The sequence below is a fragment of the Cyprinus carpio genome, chromosome A25 (genome assembly GCF_018340385.1).
Source record: "Cyprinus carpio isolate SPL01 chromosome A25, ASM1834038v1, whole genome shotgun sequence".
Classification (NCBI taxonomy): Eukaryota; Metazoa; Chordata; class Actinopteri; order Cypriniformes; family Cyprinidae; genus Cyprinus; species Cyprinus carpio.
Window position 1 is genome coordinate 7,372,301 of NC_056596.1, and position 9,822 is coordinate 7,382,122.

The 9,822-nt window shown below is 37.1% G+C and overlaps 1 protein-coding gene across 1 annotated transcript; it reads right to left on the reverse strand.

Moving 5' to 3' along the window:
- Window positions 1-44: 44 nt before the first annotated feature.
- On the reverse strand, window positions 45-7,228 carry LOC109051297 (probable D-lactate dehydrogenase, mitochondrial). Its single transcript, XM_042715203.1, has 11 exons — window positions 7,015-7,228; window positions 6,485-6,597; window positions 5,785-5,926; window positions 5,444-5,585; window positions 5,031-5,190; window positions 4,737-4,936; window positions 4,116-4,244; window positions 3,579-3,706; window positions 2,597-2,687; window positions 2,398-2,509; window positions 45-699 (listed from the first exon to the last, which is right to left on the reverse strand). Exons 1-11 carry the CDS (start codon window positions 7,093-7,095, stop codon window positions 534-536), a joined length of 1,464 nt encoding a protein of 487 aa, XP_042571137.1. The 5' UTR covers window positions 7,096-7,228; the 3' UTR covers window positions 45-533.
- Between the last annotated feature and the right edge of the window lie 2,594 nt (window positions 7,229-9,822).

Below are 9,822 nucleotides of genomic sequence, written 5' to 3' on the forward strand. Positions count from 1 at the left end.
AAGGTCAAATAAAGTCACTTAAGAAAGAACAAGAGACAAAACCATTTGATGTAATCAATATATTTTCAGTTTATTAAAATGCATTTTCTGTATCACATTTATCTTAGTTCTTGTTTTGAGTTCTGCTTCACAGATTCTGTTCTGTTCCATATAAATAAATATATTCACAGAAATGTAGAAGGGCAAATGGCCCAAATAAGCACAAGTTTGCCAAGGCAAAATGATTTCACTTTAATTCATATTTAAGTGGTGTGAGTGCCCCATGCAAAAGAAAAGGATGGAATAATTATTTTTCAAGGTTCTTAGAAAATTCAGCCCTGTACATTAATACTGTGTATTCACAATAATACTACAGAAGAATTTATTTCAATCATATGCACTTTTCACAAAATTTATATTTTTCATGTGCAGATTTTGAAAACACTCTATAGTCTAAATCATTATCATTCTTAAAATCTAAAACAAACCTCATTCTCCTGACCTCTAGTGGTCAAAGCCTAGTACAGAGTATCTTCTGTGTTGGTTTGCATTATTTATAACACCTTTCCAGGATTCATGAGGTTTTTGGGGTCCAGAGAGGCCTTGAGGCCCAGCATGACCTCTATGGCCGATGGACCGACCTCTTCTCTGAGCAGAGCCCGCTTTCCTAGACCAATCCCGTGTTCACCAGTACAAGTTCCGTCCATCGCCAGTGCCCTCCTGCATAGGGAAAGACAACGAGGAAATAAATTCATCCACTGTAATTGTTACTGGCAATAAATAGGGTGAAACCAGTAACACATCTGGTCATCTTGATCAGTTTTAAGATGCTTGGAATCACCAGATCTGACATTGTTCCCTGAAAAGACCTCAGTGTGGCTGGCAGACTGGAAGAACATGTTAAGCATTCTGCAACCACCGAAAGACCAATGTTTCCTCAGGAAGAGGAATCTCTGCAACTGAGCTGTCTGTCCAGTCCAATTCATATTCCCAGGTGTTTCCACCTCCACATTCTCCAATTAAATGATGAAGACTGGTCTCAGAGGCTCCCTGGCGCAGCAGAAATCCAACACCTACTCATCCTGTTCATGCAGGTTCTCACTGTTCAACATGACAAGGTACACCTTGTATTATATACTTTAACCACAATTTGTAATGCAATAGGAAAGTCTGAATGATTTTGTGAAGTAAGTGAAATTATGGACCAAATGCTACCGATTGAGCTTTATTTAATGCTGATTTTTGCCCAGATTTGCAGTCTGGAGGAACTGCCGATTTGAGAGAAAAAGACATAGTTTCTGATCAGTGATGGGGAAAGTTACTTTTTAAAGTAATGCATTATAATACTGTGTTCCTCCATAAAAAGAAACTGTGTTACTTAGTTACTTTTTATTGGAAATGAATGTATTATGTTACTTTTATGTTACCTTTTGTCACCTGGGTTGTGCTTGCTTATTTGTTTTTTAATAACAAAAAACCTAAAAGCTATATTTTTGGCAACTGAAAGGACCCTTTCACACCAAAAGTGAAATTAATAAGCCTCAGGCTGAAGAAAGTGTCTTAGCCTCTGGACCTCACTCCTAATTTCTCCCAACACAGGGACAGGAGAGGTGTCAGTGAATAAATGAGACAACAAAGTAACTTGCATAGAAAAAGTAACTCATATTTAGTTGTAAATTTGTTACAGTTACTTGGAAAAAGTTATCTGATTACATAACTCATGTTTCTTGTAATGTATTACCATTTCCAGCACATTCCTTTAACAGACAGAAGGTTATTGAAGCTGAATTGACTGAACAGATTCATCTAACTAGGCCTGGCCAAGTTCCTATACACTTTAAGGTAACAAGCCTGAATCCATTGTTCTGCTGAAGTTTCCACACAAATTCAACTCAATAACATTTCTTCTGCTCTCAGAGTTGCAACTTCAGCGTGCATTGGCAGTTAATATGGCTATAGTCTTTACAAACCTGTGCTTTTACAGTAAAGTCATGTCTGTCGTTCACAAAAAGGCCAAGTCTAACTCCATTTGCTCCTGTCAGGAAGAACTTTTGAGTATCAAGTCAGCCAGGTTTCGTTGAAGCAAATGAGATCTCAGTTTCTGTCTTCTTTTTGGCTGCTCGTCGGCGCCAATCACTTGTCCATTGTATCCAACAGAGACTGCACTTTACCCATAATGACTTACGGCAGGTAGGACCTTTATTATTTGTGCTTGTTTCCAAAGCCAGACACTAGACCCTCTATGTCTGTCATTGTCAATAAACGCTCTTCAGATAGCAGAAGACACTGAGAAATAATCCTGATACTGATTGCTACACGAAACAAAACTGACAATGTACACAAAAGCTGCAGCCAAGACCCTCTCAGCTACCTCAGAAGATCATTATAAGGGAGCAAAACTGAATTAAATAGAAATACCTGGCTAGTCTCTCAGTGAAGGAGTGAACCCTTTGCACCTCGTCTGGGTCATTAGGATCCAGTACTATTAAACAATGGAAGTTTCCATCGCCCACATGACCTGCAATAGGACCTACAGTAGGAAAAATGTAAATATATTATATCAGCAGGTAAAAACAATTCTCAACACTAAATGAGAAAATCAAACTTGGTAAACTACCGGTAATATTGTTTCTGATTAGATCTTCCTTTGTCTCCACTATAATCTGAGGCAGTCGTGAGATTGGCACACAGACATCTGTAGAATATGCCTGTAAGAAAATGAGTGCATTTTTATAAAGTTTTGAGTTATGAATATGTAATCCTTTTCTAACTTGATATTCATAAAAAGCCATTTTAGGCTGTTTTCTCTAAATAGAATTTAACTGTGGCTGTGTGGTGCTTTTTATAACATTGCTCTGTTTGCTTGAGCATTCTGCATAGCATCCCAGCATAGCAACTGGTACAGCCAATGGTGTGAGTTTGGGGCGGGGCTATTGATTTGCTGACCTATGGCAGAATGTTTGGGAAACCTGTTTGAAACAGTCATGATTTTTAAGCAAGTATATGTACTGTTATGAACAGACTGACTGGAATAAGAAATAAAAATATTATTTATATTATAATTTTTATGTTGTTTTATTAAATTCTAACATAGTTATACTTAAATTACTTTTAGTAAGTTTTTATTAATTAGATCTTCTTTTGTCTACACTGTAACATGAGTAGTTGAGACAGCACTCATAAATATGTAGAATATGTCTGGAAAATGTGTGTAATTTTTTAATGTTAAAAATACTTTGTCTTAATACAACTTTAAATTCATTCATAACTATAATTAAGCCATTTGTTGGCTAATTTTCCTTAATAAAAATGTGTCTCTGTGGTGCTAACAAAACAGCTGTTTGAGCATTGCAACCAGCCCAGCATAGTAACAGTGGCTCAACCAATGACATGAGGGGCTATCTGTTTGTTTGACCAATGGCAGTGTTTGGGAAACCTCTTTGATAACAGCCATTCTTTTTACAGTGCACTATGCACAATTGCAAAAAAATAAGAATAAAATCATGATAATTATAAAATAATAAAAAGTCCATTAGTCAGTATTAAATTTATATCCTAACTTACAAGTATCAGAATCATCTTGCAGTGATTGTTCCCACCTTACATCCAGGCCTCAGGGCCAGGGCAGCGTACCACGCATCATGACGGGCTTTCCACAGCCGGCCACGGGTCTCCTCATCTTCTGCCCAGGCAAAGTCTGAGCCTCCGTTGTCCCGCGTGATCTCCTCTGAACACACAGAACATTATTCTATCCTGATGACACATCCTTTCACATGCATTATCTGGATATACAGCCCATTTGAGGAATTAAATAACTATATGAAGCATTTCACAAAGCAGTTTGTATTGGTTTTGCAGAGCATACAACATTTACAGTTCATACCAGATTTGTAGTGCATTTAAAATACTGTGTCCTGTGTCCATATTGCTTTACTTTAATAGTATGTACTTCATTCAATGAAGAACTCGACTGCTGTTTAAGTACGGTCAATAGGTAGATGTGTCATATACTAAGAAGAACTACAGTACAGACAAAAAAAAAGAACCTAAACAATTAGTATGCAAACACTGGATTCAAGAGTACTGTTAAAATACTGTTTCTGTAGAAATGAGTTGTATGTTTTATCCACATATACCTGTGATGGACACCTGCTCCTGCATGCTTTTGGAGCTCCCGTGGAACTCCAGAAAGAGGGTGGGAGTGACCACATAGGACAGGTTGTTGAAGCGATTGCATGCGTTTATCATCACGTCATCCAAAAACTCTGCAAACGGAATGTATCAGCACAGATTAAGCCTTGTGAAGCCTTTGTGGGTAGAAAGTCAAGGCTTAAAAATCAATGCCTCAGTGCAGCCTCGATTTAAAAATCTAAGAGAGCGGTCATGCCTGATTACTCATAAATTGGATGGAGCTACTGGTGGAATATTTTTCCCTGAGCGGACTGCAAAAGAAGAAACACATTGTGGTTCTGAGAATCAAGCAATTCATTAAACCCTTGACTGCGCTCGGTGTTGACTATGAATAAAGGATGGTGTTTCCTTCTGAATTAATGTTTGTTATTGCAAGAGGCTTCTGTGAATAGATCAGAAAGAAATTAATAGAGTTCTGCACTAAATCACACAGCTTGGCTTGAGCACCACAGTCCGTGATTTTACAAGTTTACAACACAGGAGACCAAGTGTTCTTTTGTTACGTTAATGGCAACAGAGGCAGCAAACTAAGCACATTGTGACCATGTGCTTCAAACATCACTCACCAATGCGGGCGATGGACACTCCAGCTTGCAGGATCTGAACGGTGCTGTCCACCGCTGATTGGACGGATGGAAAGGAGCAGACAGCTGACACCATACTTTCAGGAATACCGTACAACCGAAGCGTGGCTTTGGTAATAATACCCAAAGTTCCCTCTGAGCCCACAAAAAGGTTTGTCAGGTTGTAACCGGCAGATGTCTTTCTGAAAGGGTTTTGCATCAAAAGGGGGGAAATTAAATGCAGACAACAAAAGATTTTGTTTAAAATACGCTTTGATTGTAATTTTGCAATCATACCTTGGACGACGCCCCTTCCCTGCTGTGTGGAGGACCGTTCCATCTGCTAGAACCACCTCCAGGTTCAGGACGTTCTCACGCATCGTGCCGTAACGGACTGCATTGGTGCCTGATGCGCTAGTTGCAGCCATGCCACAGAGAGACGCATCGGCACCTGGATCTGTAGAAATATTTTCCTTAACCATTAATCATTTCCAATAATATAACACATATGGCAAACATTAAATTAGGCTTGAATTATTCTGTGTATTCAAACATCCAATCAAGTGTTATTTTAGTATGACTGACGTTTTTTTAGATATTTTATTTCAGTTATTTTATAACATTTATTTCAAGTTTTTTATGGTATGCATCCAATTGATTTGATTTATGTGATCTATTTTGTACCCATAATGCACAAAGATTTGACTAACCGACAGGAAACCAGAGGCCAGTATCACGCAGGTATGAGTTCAGGCCTTTGCGCGTCACACCTGGCTCCACCGTCACATCAAAATCCTCTTGGTGAAGATCAAGAACCTGCTCCATCTTTCTCAGACTGAAACACACTCCACCCTAACAAATACACACAGTTATGTCAAATCGTGTCATATGAATTGGCATGCAAAATTTGAGGAATTTTTATATACAGTCTTGGATGTTTACGAAAGAAAATGTATCAAAATTTCTAAAAATAAGGTCAAAACTAAGGTTAGGCTTGAACTCTTAACACTGGCACAGTCAAATCCTTGTCTCTTTTTCATACTGGACAAACCTTCAGAGCACCAACACCTCCCTCCAAGCCTGTCCCTGTGCCAAATGGGATCATGGGTAGTTGGTGGTGGTGACAAATTTTGGCAAGAGCACTGACCTCCTCTACAGACCGAGGAAACACCACCACATCTGGGGGTCGACATCTGACATGGCAAGACAAAATACCACAAATATATAAAAAAAAATATGCAAATCAAATTTAAATGTGATATAAAGTCACGATGAAATGGTAGTAGTGACAGATCTAATTGTGGCGTCCATCCGAGTGTAACGGATTATTGAAAAAGAAAAAATATAAGGTTGGGACTTGGTTTTATCCATGAGCTCTTGATTGGATTTTAAGATGTGAGCATAGCACTCAAAAAAGGAGGCAGATAAACAAAAGCTTGCTGGGGTGAGGATTAAACAGAATAAATGATTGGAGAAGTCCTGCATAAGTTATTAAGTGTCTGTCGTATTCACCGCATGATTATCTGTGTCTGGGAGAAAAGAGAAGAGGTGAAAATAAAGTTCCTCGTGCATGCTGAATGGACCCACTAGATAGTCGATTTCATATTTTACTTACATTAGGACTACTGCTTTTAATGATTGACTCAAGACGCTGCAGTTGGTTTATTTATAACTGTGGGTGGAGCTACTGCTGCACTGTTTGCATTTGATTAAGAGGCAGGTGACCCTCAGTTATGGCAGTGAAATCTCACCTGTGCACAGACTCATCCCTGCCGTGCTGTTCTCTGACCGCTGAGCCCACAGACACGCCTTCATCTCCACTTACAGAGCGAAACGCTGAAATGACCCGCTCGACGGCTCCAACCTAGAATGAACAATGTGAGAAATATACAGAATGTTTACCTGCATGTCTCTGGTGACACGTAAGTTAATATGTAACGTTATATATTAAAAAAAAAAATAAAATATATATATATATATATATATATATATATATATATATAATATATATATATATATATAGATAGATAGATAGATAGATAGACAGATAGATAGATATCATAACAGTAAAAAAAATAAAATAATGAAAAATACATTTTCTAATATATATATATATATGTAAGAAAATGTATTTTTCATTATTTTTAATTTTTTTTTTTTTTACTGTTTTTAATTTCTCGCGCTTTGTCATCCGCGTAAACAGACTGTCTCCCTTGGTGACCACGTCTTTTATTATTTCTCAGAATTATGTAACAATGAACAGGATTGATCCCAGGCTTACTTGAGCTGAATATGTCCTGCACCTCCCGCAAATAAACGGCAGCCGTGAAGTGAAGCGTAGGGCTTGTCTGAACAAGATCATTTTCCACTTCTCACAAAATCCGTTCTGAAATAACCAACCTTTCAAACATATCGTCAGTTGTTAAGAGCTTGTATGAAATTTTCTTCCGGATCAGTATAACGGCGTCACGCTTCGTCTGAACCCTCAAGCCCCGCCCCTAGATGAGGAATTCTGCTATGGCTAACGCATAGCTCATGAATATTAATTGTTTAACGTGACGTTCCCACAGTAGGTTTATCTGATTTGATGAAAGACCGAATGTGTATGAATATGTAAATAGTTAGACTTGATGCTTCACAGAGCCGAATGTTTCTAGCTTAATATTCATAAGCTAAACTTTATCATAGTTCGTTTGAGAATATGTTTATTTTCTAGTCTCAGGAATGTTTTCAGACATGATAAAGTTCTGTACATTCGACAGAACTATATAAAACTATATATTTTTTGCAATGTAGTTTATAGGTATTAGAGAATGAACCACAAGGTGGCGGCACTACTGCACACAGACAGTCCTCTGTTTTGACAAGTAGACATCAGCATCATTTTGGAAAAAAAAATAATAATAATCCAAACACAGATACATATTTCTTGAAAATTTCTCACAGATTACTTTATTTCGATGATTATTTTAAAATGGTTTAAATAGTAACTGCTACTCCTTTGGTCCTCCAATATACAACTAATAGGCCCTACTCTGATGCACCATTTCATAAACTTATAAAAATTAAACACACATCCCATGACTTAAGGAGACTATTAGTTTTGAAATTAGACTTCATTTTGAACTTGTGAAGATTTTTCCTCTTTGCTTATGCAATAAAATAAACAAAAATATGCCACATGATGTTGTCATTTTGACAGGTTATATAAATCCATAATCATACCTGCATTATGAAATCGTGCAAGTGTAACAGTATATCTCAATGTAGAAATGCCCCTGAAATCCGTTCAGTTGACCTTTGTTAATTTGTCAGTGTACTTTTGAATTTACATATTAATGCACCCTCATATGCAAGTCTAAATGAAGATCCGGTGGGCTTTGTAACCTGCGTAGATCGAGCTGACAAGTTACGCCATTGGTTCCCATAGTAACCAGTGTGTTCTCCACCATGTACGAACATCATTGGTTCCCCATAGGGAGAGCCTGTCTTTCTCTCCCTTTAATAGTCACATTGTGCTGGTGTTGACTAACACAGATGAAAGCGTACACTCATTGCAAAGAACTTCCAACTTGATCATCGTCAAACCTGTTTCTAATAAAACCTCCATGCATGTGCTTTGACCAATGACATAGTAAATATGAAGAGATGAACAATGCAAGTATAGTATTCTTATTAACAGAAGGCCTTGTGTTATTTATTATAAGTATGTAATTTTCCGATTGTTTAAATGAGATTCAGACGGAACTTTTGTGACAAAAGCAATTCACACTTGGTCTTTGGATGATATCTCGGTCTCCTTGACTCCAGTGTTTTGAGGATGTCAGTCAGTCAGTTCCAGCTGAGAAAGGAAGTGAGTGAATGGAATCTTGATCAATTGCTCTAGTCTTCTGGAATCTTAAGAATGTCCTCTGTTCTGGCTTGTACAATTGCCACTATTAACCCTCATGGCCTGTTGAGACCAATTTTACGTCTGGAGTCCCAGACACAGCAGTGATTTAAAAATAATAGTAGTAATTCCCAAATGAACCTCTTATTTACCCTTTAAAATCTTTTATTATACTACTCTGACCTCATAAAAACTCATTCAACTGCTGTTATTGAAGCTTTAAACTCTGTTGTGTCACAAAGTTGGCATGTACTTCTGAGAGGTGCACAAGGCAAACCTGACCCAATGAGTTTTCCGTAAAACTCCATAAATCTGTTCTGTAAAAGTGCTCATTTAAATAAATAAGAATGTAAAAGTGCCAGTTAACTGTAAGTTACCTTACTAAATACAGAAAAATATGTATTTAAAAAGTAAAATATTAAATTATGAAATCCCTTGTTTTTTTTGTATCTTACTCTTACCAAGCCTGCATTTATTTGTTCAAAAATACAGTAAGAACAGTAATATTATGATATTACTTTTTTCCTATTTTAATAAATGTTAAAAAATAATGTATAACATATTTATAATTATAATTTATTCCTGTGATGGCAAAGCTGAATTTTCAGCAGCCATTAATTCGGTCTTGTCACATGATCCATCAGAAATAATTCTATAATATGCTGATTTAGTGCCCAATAAGCATTTATTACTATTTTCAGTGAAAATAATGGTTGTGCTACTTAGTATTTTTGTGGAAACGGTACATTTTAGTGATGCATTCACTGATGAATAGAAAATAAACAGCGTTTATTTGAAATAGAAACCTTTTGTAACCTTTTATAGTTTAAAGACAAACTTTCAACAGCAATATTTTCACTGTAAATTTAACTAAAACTATTTTAGTATATTTCATTCTTCAGTTGCTCTCGCCATTTCTCTGTATCCTATATGCTAATTACAGACCTTGTAAGAATGTTCAGATTGCACAAGTGAGTCAGCTTATTTGCATATACATTCTGGCATTAAAGTGATCCATTCAGACCTCACATAAATGAGCGGAATGTCAGTCCAAGTGCTGTTTTTCCATTCGGTCCCTTCACCTAATTATAGCCAGTTGCATAATAGTGTTCTTGAGACTTCAGAAACATTTCATGTGGCCCTGCCTCAACTCTCTCTCTCCCATACTCGCTCAAGTCCGGGTAAGCTGGAATGCATTGA